This window comes from Synchiropus splendidus, chromosome 1 (genome assembly GCF_027744825.2).
Source record: "Synchiropus splendidus isolate RoL2022-P1 chromosome 1, RoL_Sspl_1.0, whole genome shotgun sequence".
Classification (NCBI taxonomy): Eukaryota; Metazoa; Chordata; class Actinopteri; order Syngnathiformes; family Callionymidae; genus Synchiropus; species Synchiropus splendidus.
The window spans coordinates 36,372,948-36,398,377 of record NC_071334.1 but is presented as its reverse complement, the minus strand read 5'-3'; the positions used below and the strand labels follow the sequence as shown (position 1 = coordinate 36,398,377).

The window sequence follows — 25,430 nt, the reverse complement described above, 5'->3', positions numbered from 1 at the left end:
AAAAACTAGGGATGCGCCGATCCACATTCTGATTCCATACCGATATCTAAATTTGGCTATCTGCAGATTGGGACATTCTTCTGATACAATACCAGAGCTCAGTTTGCTGTATTTTTTCTCCATTATTGTTTCCTGTGTATTAATTAGAAAAGGCAACCAGAGGTCGGTATAAGTCCACAGAAGGATGCCCGGAAAACGTGACTCACAATAGTAAAAATATCATCCTGAAAACAAATTTGCAATTCACATCGGCATTTGATGTTTTTAAAATCCAGGAGAGTACATCATACACTCACTCTTGTAGCATAAATAAATCCATTTTCACACTGGCAAATACGTAGGACTAAGGTCCAACATCGGAGATATATGATTAATTTAAGGACATAACACTGCGTTTGAGAAGTGAAAACATCCGGCATGTTTGCGCTATGTGTCCGCATGCTGCGGAGCTTCGTTTGACCGTCTCGCAGACGAGCTTTCATGTCAACGAACCCCAAAGCTCCACTTAATTTACGTGTACTTAGGGTTCTGACTGACTCTTATGTACAGTAGACACCGCACATCCCAGTATTCAAGTAATTCCATGCATCGGACATATTTGTATGGCGAAGTTCTTTCTGCTGAACGCTCGCATTCTAAATGGCTACATACAGCTGAAGTCTTACCAGTCAGCTGCTCTGTGAGCTCACTGCAAACTGTGCAGTGGACTTCCTAACTGAGGGATGCCTCATACCTCTCTCCAATGTACAGGAAATCCATTCCAGATCCCATCCAGAGATGGTGAAAGATTCTCACCCTTCATAAATAGTTACTTTGTTATTGTAATTTAGATTAGATCATATGTCCTTTATTCTTCATTTTAAGCATGAATGCTCCTTTATGTGGTGGCAATGGCTTGCTTTTGAGTTCAATTTCGGTGCGTCCTCAGTCAGGCTGACCCCAGGATTATTTCTTTAACAAGATGATTGCGTTGTGTGCAAATGAATTTAAAAGTGAAGCTCATATGGAACAACCTGGTAATATATTTTCAGTGAGCAACATGCCATGAGGGTTGAGGCTGGGGTGTTTCACTAATCCCACACCCTGTGATTCAGCCCTGAATCACAACGGTCTTCCTCTGTCTCTGGACTTTGGCTGCCGGCTGTGAGGATGTGGTCATAGGCCCAAGGCGTAAAAATTGAAGACGAGTCATAATGAGGAGCCCCTTGAACCTTGCTCCCATTCTCAACCCTGCAGCCCCTTTGTGTCTTTCCAGTGTTTCTTCTTCGCAACCTGATTTCTCCATCAATGTTCACCACATTCATCAGTCGTAGGTCCTGCCATTTTTGCCTTTGCCCTCCTCTCCTGGGGGTCCTCTCTACTCGTAGCCCACAGAGAGCCTCCTCCCTGCCCTGGCTGGCCCTCAGTCAATGGTAGGCCAGCAGCCTGACTCCCCCTGAGCAGCAGGAAGCTGCAGCAGCAGGGGTTATGCCTGTGTGGCGCTGCCGGCTGTCTCCGTCAGAAGTCCTGCCAAGCCAAGGATGAGAGACCTCTGCCAGTGCAGGATTTGAGCACCAAAGGAAAATATTTTACAGATGTCTGAAGGCGGACATCGTGAGTTAGCAGTCGCTTTCTTGGGTTGTAATATTTATGATCGAAACAATGAGATGAGAAAAAAGTAATGATGTGGTTCTCAGAAATCCATTTCATTTCAAGATGTAGGTATATAGAGGGAAGGGGGGATTGACTGATTGTTAGTAATCCATTGGCATAAAAAAAGACAATCCAATGCTATTTTACAGTAAAAGCTTGGCTAGATGCCGAACGAGCGCTGGCTTGACAATTTAACAGTGAATATTTAACATCATGGCCCACTGCAGGGCTTTCCTGTAAACAGCAGTCAGCAAGAAGCCGAAGCCGGTGTGCAGCCATGCTGCTGTTGCAAAACAAACCTGAAGACAATACAGTAGCAGGAAGCGCGTCTTTATGTTGAAATTCTGGAAAAAAGCCTGATGGTGTTGCACTGTAAAGAGAAAAAAAAACTGCGATGAAAGAAGCTCCTGCTTTCTTTGAACCTTACTTACTTTGAGTCTGTCATGGATGCTGTCTGCTGTGTGGCTTTGGGTCAAACTGAGATAAGCAACTCCTGGAATTTCTCTCTTTTAAAGTTTTTCATGTCCAAATTGACCAAAGGGGAAAACATTGGGGGGCAGGAATGGGAAGTGTCATTAATATTAATATCCTAATATGTGAAGGCAGCAGGGAAGACCTCTCGTTTAGCTGTTTTTATGGCCTGTTGGTGAGTCCTTTTTTTCTGGCTCTTTTTATTGATATCGAAAATAGTCTGGCAAAGCAGTGGGTCAGGCACGAGCAGGTTCTACAGGAGACTTGAAACAGTGAATTTCTCATCTCTACACTTAGTTAGCTATTATATTTTAACATAAACAAATAATGGTGATGGAGACAAACTCCACTAATAAGTTCACCATAAAACAGTGTGAGACTGTGATGCGTACAACACATGGAATAGAATGAAAATGTATTTATCGTGATCGTTTTTTTTTTGTCCATATCATCCATTCCCTAATGCATAACTGAATAGCTGACAGGACAGTGGACTGTAAGGTAGCAGTTCTGAGAGAAAAACTGAACTTAAGTAATTAAATCCATAGTCGACACTTTAGTTTGTCAATGTCATAGGAAAGTGTCAACTAATCTTGGCGTGCATCGCTGTGATATTGCGATGTTTGGCATGCAATATCAAGCTAGGACATCCCTAATCATGGTTGTTGGTTATAAAATTAGTGGTATATTTAAATAACAGAAAGTGATCGTAAAATTAGCATTATTCCTCTTTTTTGCAGATTTTGATTGATTGTTATGATATATTATGACTTATTATTTCATGGATAATATTTAATCACATTTAGAGAGCCGTTAAAATTTGATTCTCTTAACTTAGCCTTTTGTGTGACACACGATGCTTCTGTATTCCATAATTTAAATGTAGCATTAAGAGTTATGATGTTCTTCTCATGGTTGTGTTGGTTTCTTCTGGCCACTCTCATTTCCTCCCACTGGTCAATTCCGTGCAGAGTTTTTTTTTTTTAATTTTTGCTCGATTTCTAATGTAAAGTTATTAATTATATTATTTGTTCATACTAAGTTTGGTCTGATAAAACATCTCTGGGATATTGGAAAATGGGTCCGATTTGTTGACGTCTGCAGTACAGACTCTGTGTGAGGGATGGCAGAACAAGTCTGACATCTTTCCTGGACTGAGAAGGGAAATCCCTGTGGGCACTGAATAGCGAGCAGGAATTCAGGAGCAGGGCGAGGATGGAGAGAAGTGGACCCCTAAGGGGCAATGCTATTCTGTGATCGTCGGTTCCTTATACACACTCGCTCACATCCTGGCCTGCTTGTCGGTGTGATGCTCTCATGCAAAAAAAGGATAAAAAAAAAGTTGGACTTTTCTCTCTATCTTTGTACCTATGTGAAGTATGTGTGAAAACCTTTCGTGAGACTGTACTGACGTTATTCACGTGTTACTGTAAAAGAGCTAGGGATGCTCCGATCAATCTGTCTCTGATCATGATCGGCTGATTTCAGCGTGATCGGTGAATGCCGATCACTACCCGATCACAACAACTGATCACGTGTGATAGCCGGCACTCTGATGAATCCCCGCTGGTTTTGATGTGTCTCCTCCCTACTCACTGCTCACTCGGCAGCAGCATGCCCGCTGTGGAGTTTGTTTCAGTCTGTCATTTAAAGTTTGCATCCTGCAGCATATGCAGGGGAAAAGGGTGATCAGGGAAGCGTGTTAAAATTAAATACGGCATTTAAAGCACCAGCACTTGACGGAGCTGAGCTTTAGGGGCTCATGGAGGTGAGACCGCTGGTTCCTCTGCAGCAGGCGCACTTACCTCTTAGCAACACCAGCTGGTTTGAGCATGGCATTCGGAACACTATGCAAGAAATAATCATTAATTTCACAGAGCTTGATGACCACTGTTTCTCAGGTGTCGTTTACACGGAGTCTGATTTGTTTGTCGGGTGCAGCATTCGCTAGCCACCTGAATGTGAAACCTGAATGTGAAACATGACAGCAAATCAGCAAAAAAGTGATATTTGTATTTGTGTATATATATATATATATATATATATATATATATATATATATATATATATATATGTGTGTGTGGTAGGTAGGTCAATGTGATATGGTCATGATATGGTGTGCACGGTCCCTGCTGCGTCCATGTGCACAACATTACTGTCTTGCATATTACCTCATGGTCCAACGAAAGGTTGGTTGAGGTTTACGATGCTCACTGTTTCCATTACAGTCCAGAGAGATGCTTGTATCCTTGTATCTTGCTCTTTATTTACCTTGGCAAATGGCCAGCACGAGTCTGTAACATTCATGTTAGCGCAGTTCTTCTTATGTTACTAATGATTTAAACATCTTGCTCTTGTCATTTCCTCTTGAATGAACTCTGATGGTGACTCAGTGTGGCAGCACCATATTCCAGAGAGAAGCAAACATGTTCTCTTAGGAGGTGTAATAGACTACTGCTTCTACACACACACACGCACGCACATGTTTGTGTGTTTATATGTGTGTGCGTGTGTGAGTGTGTATAAACATATTAACATCTAATGTTTTAAGTTTAAATTCACAGCCATTATGACGGTGTGCTTGCTCCATGGACAGTATTTTAGAATGTGACTCGCAAATGACTTCATTCATTATTGTTTCGAGTCTAGCGTCAAGTAAGACTGAACTTTATAACTGATTATTAATTGAAAAAAGTCTGATTTAACTATTGAACCATCAAATTGTTTGCATTTCTCTCAATCCTGCAGCATAGTGAGACAAACAGTCTGCTTGCCCCATGGTACCAAATGTCATATTGGATATCCTGATGCCAGAGGTAATGAAGCTAATTTGGTGGTCAGTCACTGACATTGTAACAAACACAAGTCTTATTAATCCTGCAGCACTGGAAGTTCCACTCTTTTGCAAACTAGTCCCTGCAATACTCATTTTGTTTTCATGTTCGCAATTTGCTTTTGACCACTTTTATGTCTGTTGTTGACGAAGTTAAGCTTTTAAGTATTGTTGAATATGTCTTCAACTAGGGATGCATTGATCTTGAATTTGCCGATACCGATATTCCTCCCATCCGATACCAGAGCTCAGTTTGCTGTTCTATCCGCCATGTGGATGTGTGGATTGTGCATTAATTAGAGAAGGCAACTATAGGTCTGTGTAAGACCACAGAGGAAGTCAGGACAACATCAAATCCTAACAGCAAGAACATTATCCTGAAAACAAATGTGCAACTTGGAAGGTTTCACATTTGATATTTGTTAAATCCAAGACAGACATATGTAGATGGCTACAAGACGCTGCTTCATTTGATCACTGAAACATCATATACTTGCTCTTGGAGCATAAATAAATCCATTTCCCACCGACGAGTGATGTAGAACAGACTCGTCGTACTCTAATTCGTCCACTGCGTTCACATCAGGCTTTTAGCTAGGATTTTGAAACATGATGTCCAAAACCCCGCCCCCAACCCATAAACCCACCCCTAACCCCAACCACCCCCTGACACCATGTCAACGTCTCACAACCTGCTTTGTATAAAACAAAGCTGGAAACATCTATTTAAAAAAGCTTGATAAACAACAAATAAACAAGCATCTTTAAATAACAAATGTTAACAGACATGAACAGTAACTGTGGCCACAGTAACACTTTAAGATGCATTAATCCACTAGGCAATCGTTGGCTGACCCTGATTAATTAAAATAATAATAAAAATAATAACATTTTCATAGTGATTCTTTCCCTTACTACAAGCCATCGTGTGTACAGCCTTGTCTAGAGTCTACATTTTCATATACTCATGCAAGATAAGCGTTCAAAAAATACTTATATAAGGCTTGTCGCTTGATTAAATAAATAGAACTACTCGAATTTTGTTTAAGATATTTTGCTCTCATTCTGAAAGGTCTGTTTTTGTCCGCTTACCACTCTGATGGGGGGGAAGGGAAGGGAGCACCACATATTCCTCTGTTTAGAAAGCAATGAGTTTGTTGTGTGAATGATTGTTTAAAGTTTGGAACTTATCTGCGGTTTCCTCTTGTTATCAGCGTCAGACATCCCATCAATAGCTGCGCACGTCCATGCCACGAGTGTCGCGACTCACGAGATGTGGATCACCGTGAGATTACGGTGGTAAACAAATATGGTGACCGCGACGGACAAAGCATGGTGCCAAAAGGTTCGAGAATCTGCGAATTTTGATCATATTCGAGAAGGAAACATGAAGGGTTATAAAAAGAGCAAGAGACTGGGATTCAATCAAGAACACAGACTGATAGATAGAATTTGATGAACTCATGCCATGGACTCGAGATGTTAAAAAAAGAATTCAATTAAAATTACATTAAGATCTGACATCTGCCTCTTTGTTGCCTTAATGCACATAAGCTAACCCGAGTGCTGCTGCTATGTGACTTGTGAAGCAGTGCAGCACGATTTGATTCATTATTTGGTTAGAGCATGTTGTGAACATGAAAAACCTACTGTCTTAAAACCTTCAACAAACTCAATCAAGCCTCAAGTGAAGAGATGTGAGCTACTTTGACGTTGGCTTTGCGATGTTTTTGTTCATGACTGCACGTTATTCCAAAACACTTTCCTAGTTGGTGGGGTCCTCCTCACTGACCATGGCAATAAAGCTGAGTCTAATGCTTACTTATGTAACGGCTACGCGTGTGCTTTGATTCAGAGCTTGTTTATTAACCTTTCCAGTCAAAACACGCCAGGTAATGACGAGGTAATGTTTTGAAGTCTTGCGGCTATATCCAGGCAATAAGTTGCATCACTGTTACTTTCGGGAACAGGTTTCACCAAGGTGTCATTGATGGGTTCAGAAACATGCTCAGCAGTCAATCAAAAATATAAGTTCATTTTTGAGGCGCACACTCATTATCAAACCCGAATCAGAAAAGCCGGTCTATGCTAACAAAGTCGGAGCTGCTTAGAATTGTCCTAGGATTTAGAACAACAGTGGAATTAGTTGGACATTGATTCTTTAATCCATTTTTTTCTGCAGCATCTGAACAGATGTTTCTATATGATTGAGGCTCTCCATCACTGAAACAATTTAGCCCAAAACTGGTCAAAGGGGTAATAACAAGAAACAGCTTTGCGTATTTTAAGGAACAGTAAATACTACGTTATAACACTCATTATTTATAGTTGTTATTTAACCCAATTTTTTGTTATGCATTAGTGATGGATGCTATGGACAAAAAAAAATCACAATTAATGCTGTCATTTCGGCGATGACGATAATATTTAATAATTATCACAATAAATACATTTTTATTGTATTCCATTTGTTACAGTCTACCTTAAATGTTTCATGCTGAAACTTATAATCTCATTATTTGTTTGTGTTTGTGTTGAGCAATTAGAATTTGTTCATGGTCCCTAACTGATGCTGGGCTGTAGCATTAGCGCTGCCTGCGAGAGTGTGTCCGCGATCAGTGAATCCTAATGGGTGCGCAGACGCCAATACTGGAGCGGTGTTTCACTGAGGCACCAGTGCAGCGGGAGACCTGCATGTGTTGATATGAACCAAGGCAGACGTCCATGTCAGAGAACCTATTAGTACCACACCATCTAATAAAACAAACACAGATCCAGAGTTGACCGATGTCATTATCAAGGGTTTCCTGTGTTAACCAAAGTACATCAAACTCTCCACTTCTGTCACACACACTTATTATCACATATCTTTGCTTAAGATTGAATTGTTCGGGCTGTTAACATTAAAGCAATATGACACACTGCTTGAGTAATTCAAGAGTGCCTTTTGACCCTGAAAGTCATCCATTAAACATTCCGCCTTTTAAACTCTGAGGAAAGTGTCTTTGCTTGCGACGGTTCTTTTCGTCTCTAGGTGAAGCTGTGGTACAGCTGTCTTAGGGAAAAACTTATGGGCTCCACTGTCTGTGAAGCATGGCGGTGCATGGCTGACAACTCAGTGTCTGTGGTTTCTGTGTGATGCCTCGCAATAAGTGCAAGGAATAAGTCTTGAGGAACTTGGTCTTAGTTTTGCAATGCTTATAAGTCGTTTCCAAATGACGCCAAACGCTGGACTTCAGCAAAGACTGAGCTGGTAAAGGCGGATGTACTGCCGTGTTTGGGTATTTTCGGGGTGTGTGTGCGTGCGTTCTGCAGGACAGCCTGCAGATTTTTATTTTTACTTTTTAAACGTTTTCTATATTTTTACATAGATTCTGAATCGTTACAAATGAATATCGCGATATATATACATATATTTTTTACATTAATCGATTGTTTTTTTTTTGTTACACACCCCTAATTGTAATGTAGGTTATTATTATACTCTCCTGATCCCCAACAGTGTCGTCATTTGCCCACCATCTGTGCTCATTGTCCCTGTAGAATTCACATTTAGGGTGCGTGTCTGACAGCGGCTGTAGAGGTGAGCTGATGGTTCTTCCTGACCAATCACAGCAGACTGGGCATGGGTTGTCATTGTTTTCTGTGCACAATCCACAGTAAATGGAAATGACCATGGTGGCCAAAAATGTAGGAAGTATGGTTTTATTTTAGGCTTTTAGTTTTTTCCCCATTTTCTTCTGTAAAAATCCAGTTTTTATAACTCTTACCGCTTATCTCAGTACCCATATGTTTTTTTTATTATTATTCTGAACGGCTAAAATGTATTCTTGAGGTGACAATACAAACACATTTTTACTGTATCACCAGGGTTCAAAACATGGCGTTGAGTATAACAGTCTGAAATGGCTCTTCTCTATCTGTCAACTTCATCCGCAACTCCATTACCTTCAATCACGTCGTTTTGGCTGTTATTTCTCATAAGAAGATTAAAAAACATAATTTGTTGTTTTTCTTTGTATTGCAAGAATGAAAGATGTTGAATATGTAATGCACAGAGCCTCCTGAATATTACATTTTATTCAGAAACTTGCAACTGTAATCCATCAATCTACAGAAGGAAGCCTGTTGATGTTGTCGGCTCCATGAAGGTGACGGTGTTGAACAATACCAATGGTTCTCTTATTCTCTGATTTTCAGTTATACTATTTGATAAGTCAGTACTATGGCTATGTACTGAGTACAATATAGCAGATTAAAATGGCTCCTTGCTCTCCACTATGAAGGGCCCTCCGACGACAAAGTAAGAAGTGATTGCGTTCCTTAGTATTTGGGACAGCACTTCACTTGTGCGTGACGTATTCACTTTTGTCACATGAGAGAAATTGGGTTAAACCGTGATCTTGACAAAAGTTGCCATGCATAAATCAGCCAACTTCACGCGTCTGGGCGCCCCATGGAACTGAAAACGTGAAAAATTGGACGCCCGTTTCTCGTACAGACGGACTCCCTAATTTTTTAATCAGTGCTTGCATAATGCCCCAATCATAGTCTCATCATATTTCCGTGTAAAGGACGTTTCCGCTCAGTATTTTCGTTGAATGTGATAAATTCTCTGCGTCTCAACCCTGCACCGGAACCTTGGCCACTGTGGTCGCCATGTTTGTTTACGGGCCAAATATTGTGGTTATTCACCACAGATTTGCGACACTCGCATTTTCATTGGTCGACGCGGCAAGGAAGAGCGACGCTATCAGTTGGCTGTTTGACGCTGATTGCAAGAGGAAAAGCCAGGTAAGTTAAAAACTTTAAACAATTGTTTACAAAACGAACTGAAAGTGTTTTAATCGGACGAGCCACATGGCGACAGTGCTGCATGAACTTCCGTGAGAACTGCATGCAGCATTTGAACGCATGAACAGCATGTACATATTTTATATAGAAATATTTACAGTTGTTGCTGTCCTTTTTCATGTAAAGGCTGTAAAACGTTTTCCAAGCCAAATCTTTGTCTGACAAATGAAAAAGACAAGACAACATTCAGCTTCTTCCTGAAATAAAAACAGGTCAGAATTGTTTCCTTGTTTGAATGTTTAAATGTGTGAAAGTTCAGAAAACCATCACAAATTGACAGCTGATACAACTCTGTGCCTGTCTTGCATCACTATCCGCATCCACTGATGGAAGATGAACAAAACCGTTGATGAGACAGCATGTAGTAAGGGAAATAATAATTATTTTGAATTCATCAGGGTCAGTTATCTGAAGGAGAGAGTCCATCCCTTCATCAGATCAGGAGAGCGAGGAAGAGGCTCCATCACCACGAAAGAAGAACAAGTGGATTTGCTGATTTTGCATTGCAGCTGCTCGAGAAATATACCTCCAGACACCCAGGCGTTTCTGCATTATGAATTTGTTATTGTAGCAACATTTATGATATTTGACGGAATATGTTTGGTTTTTATAAAATTCTAAGTTACTTTTGTACAAATATATGTGTACAGTACAGAGTCTTTTTTTATTTTTTTTTACACAGCAAGTTATGTTAGTGGACAACATTCGTCCTGGTGTGTCGTGGAGGGGAATGGGCTGGGTGTGGAGTTATCGGTTGGGGCGGGACATGTGGCCGTGGCTATGGACGCCCTGTTTCAAAATCCAAGCTAAAAGCCTGCGATGCACTCTCGCTAAATTTGTGTTGCAATAAATTTACGAATTTGCAATATTCATTTTTAACTCAGAATTACGGAATTTAGTTGTATTTACGTCTGCGAGATCCCAACCTTTTTTTTTAAATGCTCAACTGTAAAAATCGACTTAAATTTGTGCAACTCTTTACCGGATCAAACGCCATATTGCTATTCATTGAGTAGTTCGAGTAGTCCTCGATTTGAAGAGATAATTTCAAGTGATGAAAAGCAAGTGCCCTCTGTCTTAGGAGTATTGGGACACACTACACTTTCACATGAATTCGCAAAACTGAGTGTTGGAGCCAAAAACGTGTTGGGGTGAGAAATGGGACACAGCCTTTGTCTCCTTCTTGCTTTACTGAATGCTGAACCGGAAAGACTAAAGAGCTCATGGCTGCACCCCTCGTCATTGAGATGTTATTAGTCAAATGTTCGGTTTTCCCAGCACTTCACGTTAACCAGGAGATGCTGTCGCAATCGGACCACCGGGTTTATCAATCTATTGCCATAGTCGGGCTACGCTCCTCATGTAACTGTACTCAGAATTTTGTGCAAACAGAAGCACATAGGTTAGCTAAGAAAAATTGGTACGTTGAGAGGACAGAAGGGAGTAGACAGGAGTACAGGGAGGCCCAGCCAAAGGTAAGACAAAGGACTTGGATGCGAGGTTGGACAGTAAGGAGGTTGAGAGAGATTTGTACAGGATTGCATGGCAGAGAGATGGAGATGGGAAGGACGTGCAGCAAGTTAGGGTGATCAAGGATAGAGAGGGAAATGTTTTGACCGATAACAGAAGTGTTGGGAAGATGGAAAGAGTACTTTGATGAGCTGATGAATGAGGAAAATGAGAGACCAAAGAGTAGAAGGAGTGGCAAAGATTAGTAAGGCTGAAGGCGGAAGGGCATTGAAGAGGATGAAGAGTGGACAGGCAGTGGGACCTGATGATATACCTGTGGAGGTCTGGAAGTATTTAGGAGAGGTGGCAGTGGACTTTTTGGCTAACATCTGACTAAAGGCAGATGTTAGCATATGTGAGCAACAGTTTGGCTTCAAGTCAAAAAAGGGCACCACAGATGCAGTGTTTGCTTTGAGGATGATCATTGAGAAGTACAGAGAAGGTCAGAAGGAGCTCCATTGTGCCTTTGTGGACCTGGAGAAAGCGAACGACAGAGTGCCAAGAGAAGACTTGTGGTATTGTATGAGGAAGTCTGGAGTGGCAGAGAAGTGTGTTCGAGTGGTGCAAGACATGTATGCCAGTTGTAAGACAGTGGTGAGGTGTGCTGCATGTGCAACACAGGAGTTCAGGGTGGAGGTGGGACTGTACCAGGTGGGAGGTGTTTAAGGAGGACATGAAGTTTGTAGGTTTGTGTGAAGAGGAAGCAGGGGACAGGGTGAGATGGGGGACGATGATCCACTGTGGCGACTCGTGAAGGGAGAAGCCGAAAGAGAAAGAAGGAGAAACATGCCGTGTTCAATTCGTGTCCATTTTGTCATCAACAGTATAATTGGTCGAGCTCCGAAACATGTACTGGGAAGCATAAACCTTTTATGATTGTGGATAGTTTCCAACATCAATGACAGTTCTACTGTTCTTGTTTATTGTCATTCTCCCAGGTATATAATTGATTTTCTTCTCTTTCTCTTGAGTTGCAAAGATGATTGCAACATTTGAAATGGGTGCATGTTTTCTGAGGGTGTGCTGGCGTTGCCCAAAACCCCTAGGTTCCCTCAGCTGAACACCAAAAGGGATGGCATTCTCTCTCTGACAAATGCTTTCTGATGGAGAACAGTGCACTACTAAAATATATCTCTTCTTTTTTCTTGCTCCCAAATTTGTCAATAGTCTTTAGTTTTTCCGCCTGTGATTGACAGTAGGAATTAGACTCACATCGAAAAAGATGGTGATGAGTTAAAAAAAGAAATAAATAAACAGAGGGCATTGTGGCTGCCGGTCTTTTTTGAAACTGGTACCATGGCTGTCTGTCAGTTTTCTTTTATCATTGAAATTGGAGTTTATCTTTTACATGCTTGAGTGGAATGTTTTTGTTTTTCAAGTGATTATTAGCATTCTCCTTGGCTGCCATCGTCTGCTCATAAAATCAGCACATCAAACGGCTCTCTGCACTAACGAAGCGGTGTGGGCAGGCTGGCTCCTGCCTTTCGCTGTAAGGCACCTGCTGGAGTGACGAGCTGCCAACAATGGGTCTCTCCACGAGAGAGTCGTCAGACCGATGGTGGAGTGGGCAGAACAATATAGTATAGATGTGGACCGGTCCTTTAGCCACGTGCCAACTCATGCTGAAAACACGAGGGAGCGAAGCCCAGAGACTTAAGAAAGGGAGATGGTTTAATGGACAATAGCATTTGTAAAGGAGGTGGGGGTGAAGAGTGACACCTGCATGTGCTTGAGGTTTCTCACAATGGTGGTTATCTTTCACTCTATAAACAAAATCATACAGCTGGAGAAGGATGGAAAAAAATGTGTTAAGTGGTGCTTATTGATATTGCTGTATCCCATCTAGTTTTTATTTTGTCACCCATTTTTCAATTTAGTCTTAGTCTTTTTCTTGTGCCAAAGTTAATTCTTAGTCTTAGTCATTTAGTCATTCACAAATCATTTTTGTTCGGCATATTTTCGTCGACTAAACGTCACAACAATTTTGTTTTATTCGAACGAAAACTCAATGTGTTATAGTCACGTTTTAGTCAAAACAATGTACTCATTCCAGAGATGCTTATTATTTGTTCCAGTTGACTTATGTTCTACTAAAATATTGACTAAAAATCTGGAATAATTTGCAGTGTTTCGATTGTTCGGCTCCCCCAAATAAGTAAAACAGAAATGGAAAGCAGCCAATCAAGAAGCAAAGCTTCATTTTGCTGCTGTCTTCACCCAGTCTGTCTCTTCATTTGTCCGGCTGGATGCGAGACTTGAGTTCTGAGAGCAATTAAAATCAGTTATTATGGTGTTTCTATAGGGATTTTCAATTAGAAACACGCTGAAAAACACTGTCGTTGTGTCCATCTCCATGATGCGTTATGTGTTTTTGGCTTGTTTTGATGTTTTGTTGATTTGGTCAAATGAGAGTTCAACTTCATTGTTTCTTTGTTGCCAAAACCATGAAATGGCAGACCTACTATCCAACGTTCGTGGTAATCCTCCTGCATGCACTTTTGTTTGAAGCCATGGGGGCACGTAATTAATGAATACTTCTGCTGGAATAAACATGTGGTAAACGAAAACAAGGAGGGAGTATTTCTCTATTTTTTAATTTCTTGCAAAACATTGTAGTCTTGTCTTTATTTGTGTTATTATAACATTGTTGCCGTCATTGTCTCGTCTTTGTCCTGGGTAAAAGGGGGGTTGATGAACATATTTTGTTTCGTCTCCTCTGACGCCTGGGTGACCTGTGGACGCCCTAAATTGCAAAACACCCGCCTGCATTCACTGCATAACACCCTAAATGTCTGGTTTTTAGTGCCTGTATAATGTCCTATGCCCAATGCAGAGTCATCATACAGGTATGAAGAAAGTGTTTTCGCCTGATAATTTCGCTGAATATTATTGAACTGTAAATCCTTTTGCAGCTGTTGCTTGGCCATTGTGGTCGCCATATTTGCATCCCGGCGAGTCGTGACACTCGCAGGGAGGCTGTGATTGATGGCATGGGACCGCAGATAAGTTCCAAACTTTAAACAATTGTATACACTGTCAGGGAAGTTTTACCTTCACCAACAAGCACTCTGATGGGACAGTCATCACACCAAGAATATGGTCTTTCTCGCGAGGAGTGCTGTGAGGCTCCTTCTCACAAACACCATAGGGGGCTGTTGGCGCACTGAAGAGCTCACCGCAGTACCTCTCTTTTTGTTAGAAAAGGGTTGTATAACAAGTCACAGGATCAATTACACAGCATTTCTTATCAGATAACATTCAAATGAGTAATCAAGATGAGGCAGGTGAATAACCAAGGCGGATGAATAGTCAAGGCAGATGCATCTGGCAGTTTTTAATTGCATCTCTCTGTTCTTTTGCTACATCTGAGTGAGTCAGGCGTGACCCACTCCTCTGTCTGTGAGATTTGATAACTAAAGAAAAACATTTTGTTCTTCACACAAACATAGATTTTGAATTGGAGGAGCTGAAAACATGCCGAACACCGTCATGTTCATCTCCACCTCCATGATGTGTTATGTGCTATCTGTTTGTTTCAATGTTTCTACGGTTTATATACGTTTGATCACGTGAGACTACATCTCCAAAAGAGATCATTTTGCTGATGGCCTGGTGGCTCTCATTTCAGCCGTAGTGATGCACCACCATCGTTTACAGTGCTGTAGAATAATAAAGATGATGGTGCAACTTTTTTCCTGTCTAGCTTTCTTACATGTTATTGTTATAACATCTTACACGTTATTGCCAAGCATGTTTCAATAAGGAGCATACAGCGATCAGAGTGTGAGCATCAAAACGTCCGTTCACACTTTTTATTTTGAGTTGACGTCAGAGTTAGAAACTTGTCTTCTTCAATAAGTTCCAGAACAATCGCCAGGGATAATGAAATTTGGCGCTGGTCGTGTGTCTCACCAGCTCCGCCTGCACAACAGAGGACTCAGCTTCATCATCTACAGATAGAACATGAGATACAGCATGTTACACTTGTCCAAACCAGGTGGACCATAAACCATGAATCAACATTTTTTTCTTTCTGATAAATGCTATGTTATCCGTTAGCGGGTAATGTCGATGCTTATCCGTTTTGCTGGCTATACATAAACACTTACACGTTAGTGAGCATCTCAAAAATAAGTTCCCCACATTTGATGACACAACCAGGACACGCAGTAAACATACGGTACAAACATTGTTTTTTGCTTCAATATATTGACGTTCGGTTATATCGGTTTGGCCACCTATATGGTCACTGTACGCTTCGACAGTACAATTCGACAAGTCATTTTTGCCGGCAATGAATTCATTGAAAAACTTACATACACGCCATACACAAAGCATATCTAGCAACCGTTTCAGCACCGCATTTCATCTGTTTCGCTTGCTAACATAAATGCTACACTTATACAAACAAGCATATACACATTTGTTTTCTTTGTAAATGATTTGCGAACAGCAGAGATGGCAGTGAACACAAAAATTACTTAGAATCGAGTAGAAACATTGCCTCTACAGGATATGAAGAAAAGCCTTTCGTAGCTCTCCGTTATTGCCAGGCTGTAAATGCGTCTCCTATATCGACTCTTGTCTGAGACCTAGCTCTGTCGGTTTCAGGCATTTTCTTCTTGGACTCCTCACTATGAACTCTCGCTTTTGCCATGATCTAAAGGAACTCCCCTCGCTTCCAAGGTTGCTCTGCCGTTCTGCTGTAAAGTGTCAGTGTGGGGCTGGAGTTGGGGCTGTGATGCCACTCTCTGAAAACGCCCCCGGGTGACTTGCCCAAAGAAAGTTGCACAGTCCAAGGGAGTGTTTAACTGAGAGCAGGAGATTCTGACTCCGGGATTTTTGACTGTGACTTAAACCTTTCATCTCAAGAAATATGAAAATACTGTATTGTATTTATGTCTAAATTTTAACGCGTTGTTTCTTTAACAGGGATCATGATTCACATGGTTCTATTTATTTAATCAAGTGGCAAGCTTTGATGTGTATATATACTATTTCAATGAATGATTGTTTAAAGGTGTGAAAGTTTAGTCATCATCACATCACAAACCATCACAGATACACAGCTGATACAACTATTTGCTTATCTTGCTTAACTGATGAAGATGAACCAAGCTGTAGACACTTGACACATTGTAGTAAGGTGAGGAATTATTATTAAAAAAGTATATTTTTAATTAGTCAGGGTCTGCCAAGTAAAACAATTGCCCAGGAGAAGAAGTGTTATTGTGGCAGCAGCTACTGAGTTTCATGGCTCTTATTGATTATTTGACTCAGATGCTTATAAAAAGTTATTTTTGTACAAGTAGATACAAAGCGACTCGTGACCTGGTGTGTCTGGAGGGGAATGGCCTGGGACCGGTGCTTTGGACACCCTGTTTCAAAATCCTAGATAATTTGTCAGACATAACTGTTTCTGATTTATTATTTATTGAGAAAATGTATTTACTTTTTTTTTTTTGCATCAGGGAGTAGTTTCCTCCTCACCTGAAAGGGCAAAGCCAAACCATTTCCCTTAAGTCAACAAAATAATTATTTTTCGATTAATTGAGTAATCAGATGTTAAAGCGCAATTACGAATATACAAGGAAAAACATGACATTTCACACTACTAAGTCTGCTGTCCACCATCTTTAAGTCTTCTACTTCAGCTGCTGCATGGGTGACGTAGGCCTTTTGTGTCACATTAAAAGTGGAGTGCGCGTTTTCGGTAATTTTATGTTAAATTATCCATTACTTGAGTCAAGTTCTTTTATTTATTTGTTAATTTTTTTCAGTGTCTCTACTCAAATTTTTTCAATCCTGTGTTGTTTTGATGAATTCCTTTTATGTTTTGAAGTTACATGTTTGTCTCATTCAAACTGACTAAAATGTCTTTTTTTGATGCTATATTTTGGTAAGTCAAGCATCTGCTGTGTTTGTGAAGAAAGTTTTCCTCTGTCATCTTTGTGACAATGAAGTTTCTCACTAATTTCGTGTTCCCCCAAGTCTTAGTACAACACACTCAAAGGCCTCAAAGGGTGACTAACATGCAGATGTGTAATAGTTTTTTTTTTTTCTCACTGTGCTCTCGCTCATGATCCAATGCGAGTATGTGTTCGCACATTTGGGTTAATGATTTTGAATAGTGATTAAAATGAATAGGAGAGTACGCTGCTTCTGTAGTATCCGGAACTCTCCATCATTAGCAGCTCTCTCCCTCTTTTTTCTTTTCGGATCATCAGTGTTAGTCGAGCAGAGGTTTCACACAAGGCCCGGGGTGGCCTTTTATGTGCACAGACTCAAAGCTTTGGCTCCTTCTTGTAATCATGGACATCACTCTTGCAGCTCTTTCACTGTCGTCTTCTGGCTCCTCAAAGGTGCCTTTGATTCCTTTACATTCTCCACTCGGGCCAGATAATGTCGCATGATATTTTCCCCTCTTTTTTTGGAAACAATCCCTCATCCTGTCCCATCTTTTCGTCAAAGTCATCAGTGGGGGGTTCATACTCTTTCTCTGTTCAAGCTCTGATACGATGCATTCTTCTCCCTCGGCGTGTTTCCAGGATCCCGTTTTCCAATCACAAATGCCTTCCCTGCCACTTTTCCTTGATCCACCTTTTTATAGTCAGCTTTTCTCTGCGTAGTTTTTGCTCTTCTCCTGATTGACATCAATAATGTAGAAGGAAGGAAGTAGGGATAAAGAAGTCCTCGATACCATGTTATGTAGTCTGGGGCTCAACATGTCCTCTCCTTCAGGACGACAAACAAATTGGTGATAACTAGCTCTTGAGCTCGTCAATTTAGTGATTGATTTCTACCTTCAATTAAAACCGAGTGTGACTAATACAGTCAAGTATCAATATTGTGCAGTGATCACTGCTAATAAAGGTTTTTTACAAATAGCATAAACTTGTTGCTTTTTTCATTCTACTTAGGCAAACTAAGTAACAGATGTTATGTCTTTTAGCGGAGCAGTTTTAAACAAAAAAAGATGAAACCACACTGTATGATTATTGAACCTGATTATTAAAGTTCTGTCTGCTTCAGCATACATTACTGATCAGTATCTTCTTAATAGTTTCCATAAAATATACATGGTGAGAAATTCCTATACACATTCTTAGCCTGAAAAACATTCAAAGTAAAGTGAATGCTATTAAATGAATGGTTTCCTCCCTGACACAATGACGGAGGCCAGAGCTCGGTCATTATTTGTTATTAGCACTATTTGTTTTGCTAAGCTAATTACCAAACAATGAGAAGGAAGCAGCAGTGGACTTTGGATTAATTTTTCATCCAAGAAACAGATGATTGGTCCAATGTTGCCCCAGCGGCGGAGGGAGGAGGACCAGGATTCACATTGTTCACGTCGTTCATGAAACTGGTATTGAGAGAAATTCAAATGTTTTATAAGTAATAGTAGGGATTATCGATGGGTTGTTAAAAACACAGTGAATGGCCTTGTTATTTAGTTTTATTTTTTCGAACAGGATCACAGAAAATGACATTAATTTTAAATGTAAATTTGCAAGAGACGTACGCCGGATGGGAACTGGTAACCTTGTGAATCACGGCGGTGTGCTTTCACTACAGTACCAGTGTTTTTCAACCTTTTTTTAAGCCATGACACACTTGGTTCATTGAAATTGTTCTGCCAAGGAACAATCCATCATTCTGTTGTGAAGATGTGTGTTAATGTTAGAGGCACATCAGGTTCAAAAACAACTCAAAGTTGTGCATTTGACCGGCTTCTTTGCTGTGAGTGAGTAGGAAGCGGGGGTCAGCATATATTTATAGTGCATAGAAAGAATGTGACTGAATCCGTGTCATCTCCTTGCGTAGGTTCTAATTGTTGACTATTTCATGTCATCATATCGCCAAACTCTACCTGGTGGGGGCACAGGTGTGAGGTAGGTTCGCCCGGGGAGTGATTCAGCCAAGGACTGCCACTGTTATTGGCAAACCAGCTGCCACTTTTCAGACTACATCTCTGCAACAGTCTTTCCTCAACCTTGTGCTGAACTCAGCTTTTTTATTAACGCTAACTTAATGCGCAGAATAACAATTGCACGACACCATGAATCAATGACCCTTTTAAGAGTAGTTTTTTATTGATTTCTTTTTTTTTTTTTAACGATTTGTTGTTGCTTCCCTATCTTAATTAGCTACAAGCTAATGATGGTTATATGCAAGCAGCTGCATGGTGGTGTCATTAACTACTATTGATGAGTCAATTCATTGTGAAAGTTTCGGCTGCCCTCTTTACATCACAGACTGCTAAAAGTTCCACAGCAGACTTGTTGCTGCTCTTTGCGACTTGTCTTTGCAGTGAGTAGGAAAAGGCGATACTACACGACACATGGGACTTCTTGCCAGAGGTGATTAAATGTGTAAGCATTTACAAATCACATAGTTTCTCCACGGAAAAGTGCCTATAATAATCGGTGGACAATAAATTGGCGTACCTCTAGCGATGTTATAAGAAATGGCTGATGTGCTGTGGCAACCCTTGACTGGAAATGCTGAAAGACTAGAAGATTACTTTTGATTTATTCGCGAAAAGTGAATATGATACCCTTTTTGGAGTCAAGAGACTTGCTTTAGTATATACTTTCATACCTTATTTGAATGCATTGCAAACCTCTACATGTGGCCAGACCTTCTGTTTACATACACTGCCTTTGGTGTGAATAATTTTGTAGCAGAGATGATCCGGGAACATTGGTTGTTGTAATTTACATACGTCCAGTGTACGTCAAATGCACCCACTAGGAGTCACCAGCTAATGACATGCAAGAATTAATACATTGCATTATGTGATCACAGATTTTAATTGTTTATAACTTTCATTTTTAATTTTCTTCAAATTTCATATATATAGAAATCATTTTATAATGGGCAACGGGCCAAGGACCATCCATGGAGTTTCTTTTGCAATTAGTGTCTTTCTAGGCAGTGAGCCAGAACATGCAATTATAAAGCACCGCAGCATGATCTCATATCCACCACAATCACCTCTGCATGACCCATTTCCTGAGAAAACATGAAATTAAATGGGTCCACTATGAAGTGGTGTTAGCTACAAATTCCCAGGACAGATTGCTTGGATGAATGCCAAGGAAATACAGTGATTTTCTTAAGTCTTTGTCCAGATTAATATTGGTGGTGAGTGTAGCAAAGTCATGTTGCAACCTGAGAGGGACCAGCACAAAGGCTCAACATGAGATCTAGTATTGCTGAAACAGGAAACCCTGTAGAGTTCAGTGCACCTTTAATGCTATTACCAGTTTGCCAGTGATGGTTTAGGAATGAATTTTGTTGAATTTATGACAAGCAGTAGTGTGGGGGTTTTCCCCAAGTTGTTGAAGTAAATTTCTACTTTCACCTATTCACAGGGCTGAGAAGAAACCAAGCTCCAACCATGGATATGGACATGCAGCCGCAAGGACAGCAAGCAGCAGTGCCAGTGTTTCGACCTCAGGTGATTTTTATTTTTTTATAATAATTGTTGTGAGAGACTGAACGTGATATTTATTCCCAATAGACCTTTTAAAAATGGCAAGTGAGTACACTATATATACTATATACTATATACTATAAGTATTTGCTCCCCCATCCAAATGGTCAGAATCAGGTGTCCAAATCACTTGGCCTGGCCACAGGTGTATGAAATCAAGCACCTAGGCCTGCAGACTGTTTTGACAAACATTTGTGAAAGAATGAGACGCTCTCAGGAGCTCAGTGAATTCCAGCATGGAACTGTTGTCGGATGCCGCCTGTGCAACAAATCCAATTTCCTCACTCCTAAATATTCCACAGTCATCTGTCTGCTTTATTATCAAAGTTTTGGAACAACAGCAACTCGGCCACAACGTGGTAGGCCATGTAAACTGGTGGAGAGGTGGCAGTGGATGCTGAGGTGCATAGTGCAAAAGGCTCCAAACTTCATGTGGCCTTCAGATTAGCCCAAGAACAGTACGCAGAGAGCTTCATGGAATGGGTTTCCATGGCCGAGCAGCTGCATCCAAGCCATACATCACCACGTGCAATGCAACGTGCCGATTAGGAATGGGAGTGTGTGTAGTCGAGGCAGGTGAGCAAATACTTTTGGTAATATAGCATATTTGTACCAAATATTGTCCTCAACATAATGTGGTGTGTATTAGATCTAATCTTTTCTACTTTTCCGGCCATTCGTCTGTCTCTTCCATGGTCTGTGTGTTGAAGACTGGTGTGAATGCTGAACTGTTCCCATTGTGCTCGAGAGGCTGCCATGATTCTTGGTTCGATACATCTCAGGTTTATTCTGCAGATCTGGTCACTGTTGGATTTTTTTTTACCGCCCTCCAACATTAGGCCAATTGATTTCTTTCCAGAAGGCTGTTTTTGCCTCATAACTATTGAATAGACTTAAAACACATGCCCTTGAGTACATGTTGTTTTTTTCAGTAGGCTAAAAATAGGGCTGTTGTTCTCCGCCATGCAAGGGCACTGTAACATTAACACATGAATTGCCAACGGGTTCATTTATTCTTAGTATTAGTAATTGGGAAATTAAGGATAATTGAGCTGCACACTGCAGAATCTCTGACAAAAGTTGTAATGGTTAATTTGACTTAAAATAACTCACTGTATGCACACGAAACACTTATCTGCTTCTCCATAAATACTCTGTTCCAGCTCCATAATTGTTTAGCTGTTTTTGAATCTATTTCTCACAGTTTTCATCAGTGTTAATTCCAGACCTATGGTCTCTGCCAATGTTTTTTGCTGCACTGTAAATTGCATCATGTATTTTCTCTCTCACTGAGCACGTCTTAACTGATTTAGTGGGAGAGCGAAGACAGTCAGTCACAGTATGCAGATCGCTGTCTAACCTGCATCCAGATGGGCGTCTTTCAACAAGTCCTGTGTCTGTTTCACACTTTCCCAGGCTCCAGTGTGTTGGCAGCACAGGGGAAAGAAATCTGAATTGTATATGTGACGAGGATATTCTGTGTTGCTTGCAATATCACTTCTCTTGGTCCCGGAGGTATGATGCATATGTATTAGGTAAACGCGATGAGCTGGTAAGATGTGCATTTTTAATGGTGCATTTGCTCTTTGAGCGTGTAGGCGGGTTGGTGCACGGCCACCCATCGGATGTGATCCTTATCGTCACTGCTGAGTTTGACAGACAAGCCAAGACAAGGTACTGCAGTTGTGGAGCAGATTGAGAAGAAGCACCTTTGGGGTGAATCTTGGTGTTTGGCTGCCAGGATAGCTCTCTGGCTGACTGGGTCAGGATGAATATTGCATGGTGCCATGCTCAAGGGGGTTGGTGACTGGTGAGCGTGGGAGTCACCCCCCCACTTGCCACTGGCTGTCTCCTCCTGTAGCTCTCCATGCCTCTCCAGGAGACAAGATGCTCTCTAATATGGCAAATGAAAAAAAAAAACGGTTTCCAAATGCATTGTTCTTCTTCTCAACGATATGAAATTATTGTGGTTCAAGTATGGCCAGGCTTTTAGCTGGGATTTTGAAACAGGAAGTCCAAAGCCCTGGCCACAGCCCATAACCCCTCCCACTGCCCATTCTACTCAACTTGGTTTGTAAAAAAGAAGCTGTAAACGGCTATTTGTACTTATCAGCGTTTGCGCCTGTCATCAGCGTCAGACATCCCATCAATAACAGCGCTTCCATACCCTGACTCGCAAAATGTGGATGACCGTGAGATTACGCCAGTAAACAAATATGGTGACCGTGATGGCCAAGCTGTGGCTGCAAAAGGGTTGAGATTCTGAGAATCATATTCGCTGCAATACTGTTTATTTGTTCATCTTCTGGACTAGTATTTATCTAATATTTATATATTTTTGGACATATAGTTTTGTTTTTGGAAACCGGAGGCCTCAGACTGAAATTTTGTTGCCATAATATAGTGATATGTTTTTGTGCAATGACAATAAAGAAAGTCTAAGTCTTATTTTTTTCATGTTTTGCTGTTCATTGTGTCTCCAGGACACCCAGATGCCCCCCAAACTAAAAGACTGAGTATAGCCGAGCACATACAAACAGCTTTCAGTTTACAGTTTATCTTGGTTTGATCAGTTCAAGGTGACGGCAAGTTATCTAACTGCTCAGGGTGATGTGATGAAGTTGTTCAAATTTAATTTCTTCAGTATGGTCACTATAGTTGATGTCAGCCATTTGACAGTTTAGCAAATAAATCAGAAATACTCTTTGTTTAACCTCCTGAGACATGGACAGGACATTTCTTCGGTGCCATGATGATTCGTATTTTAGCTTTGCACCCATTTGAGTGAAAATACCATGATATGAACGTTAGCAAAATAGTTAAATTATGTATTTTTGGGGGCAAAACTATTATAAAGACTAATTTTGATATTGCATCAAGGTGGGTCCCTCCTTTACCCAGCAGCATTACTGTTGTGATGACTTTTTTATTTATTTTTATCGTCGAGGCAGGCACCAGTGCTGTAGTAATTTGTTCACAATTTTTTATTGTAATTTTATTTTGTGATAATAATTATAAAAAATTACAATAACTAAGAATTATACCTACAGAGCATGATGGTGAAGAAATGATAACTTCTTCATCATCACTTATACGCTAGAAGTGACATGTACTCCAAAATTGGAAGCTCCTTTTTAGTGTCTAAATTACAAATTCATCTGTAGCAATTTTATTACTGAAATTTTCAGGCTTAATTCTTAAGTCAGGTTGTGTCTTCCTTTCTGTAACTTTTACTCTGTCAGTCTTTGGTAGACATCACCTCTCCACTGCCATTGGCCTTTCAGTGGCAGCCGCTGGCACCCCTGGGCTGTCACATCACACCCTCTTCCCTCTGCTGCTTGTCACCACCCCGTCTTCCTCTCTGTGTCTACCACATTTTCTATTCCCTCTTTCCACACGTTGTCAGTTGTGTCGGACAATCTCACCATTGTGGGACATCCAGTATCACAATTTTTCCGTTGCGCTTTCTGTCTGGAAATTCCTCTCCTCATCCTCCTTGTGTCCCCATTTTTTGCCCTGCCCCCTCTGATCAGGTTAGCTGTGATGATCTAATGTCACATAAATATTTACCCTTTTTATTTTTTATGGCAGATTTGTATTTCTCTCTGCTGGTGTTATTCCTTTGTCATTCCACAAATGTGTGTTAAATCCTGTAAAACGTCTGCACATTGACTTGTATTGACAAAAGGAAACAGCAAGTTATCTCTGCCATTAGATTAAAACACACAACGCAGTTGCCCCTCAAAGGTTTTAGGAACCAACTGTTACATGAGGAGTCATATTAAGAGTACTCCTCTAAAGTTGTCTTAGTTCTCTAATGAAAGACAAACCTCTGCATCTTCCTAGGTGCATTTCTCTGTGACTTCTCCTTATGTCTCTGTGTTAGTGCGTGTGTGTCATGGGATTGTTCTTCAGCTGGGAGCTCCTGATTGTGTGACACCCATGTGCAGCAGATGAGACGGCCTGTCAGTCAGCCGTGACCTGGCTGCCCTTTGAAGACCAGGCCAGGGGGCGAAGCGATTCCGCAAATGGCCTGTGAAGTTTACATACACTGCCCACTGCTAAACAGATTAGCTCTAATGAAGTGTCTAATGCCGGGGCTGCCGGCTGACATAATCTTGCCTGGCAGCCCGGCCCCTTGGCTGCCAAAAAAGACGCCCTCCCTCCAGCCCTCTCTTCCGCCCTCACACGGCCTCTGCTGCCACCCAGGGCGACTCCACACGGGGAGGTGCCCACTGTTAATCATGCCGGACAGTGTGCGATCTGACATGCAAATGTAGGTCATTGCATATGTAAATGTGTGATTACGGGGCCAGCACGCCAGAACACATTAGTAAGACTGTGCTCTCAGCAGGCGGTTGTCACAGCGCTTTAGAGGCTCATGCTAACATTTGTCAAGCTACCACACAGCGAATGAAAGCTATGCCCTGTTGTCCACCCAAACTCTTTTTTTTTTCCACCCTCTTTCCTCTCACTCCCCCACTCAGCACCCGAGGGGGAGCTGAAATTAAAAATGTGTTGAAAAACCTTTTCTGCAAATCCTTTGCCAACGAGCACATATGTCTCTCAGAGTGTTGAAATGTCACAGTGCTTTTCATAATTGCTCACTTTTGCCATCAATTTTCTCAT

At 41.1% G+C, this 25,430-nt stretch overlaps 1 protein-coding gene across 1 annotated transcript in view; it reads left to right on the top strand.

The window, feature by feature from the left end:
- Nucleotides 1-25,430, top strand: part of nek7 (NIMA-related kinase 7) — a 67,108-nt gene that overhangs the window by 5,624 nt on the left and 36,054 nt on the right. Inside the window, exon 2 of the mRNA XM_053860427.1 lies at nt 20,680-20,765. Within this exon, the coding sequence (XP_053716402.1) occupies nt 20,706-20,765 (60 nt within the window). The 5' untranslated portion in view covers nt 20,680-20,705. The remainder of the gene's footprint in view (nt 1-20,679; nt 20,766-25,430) is intronic.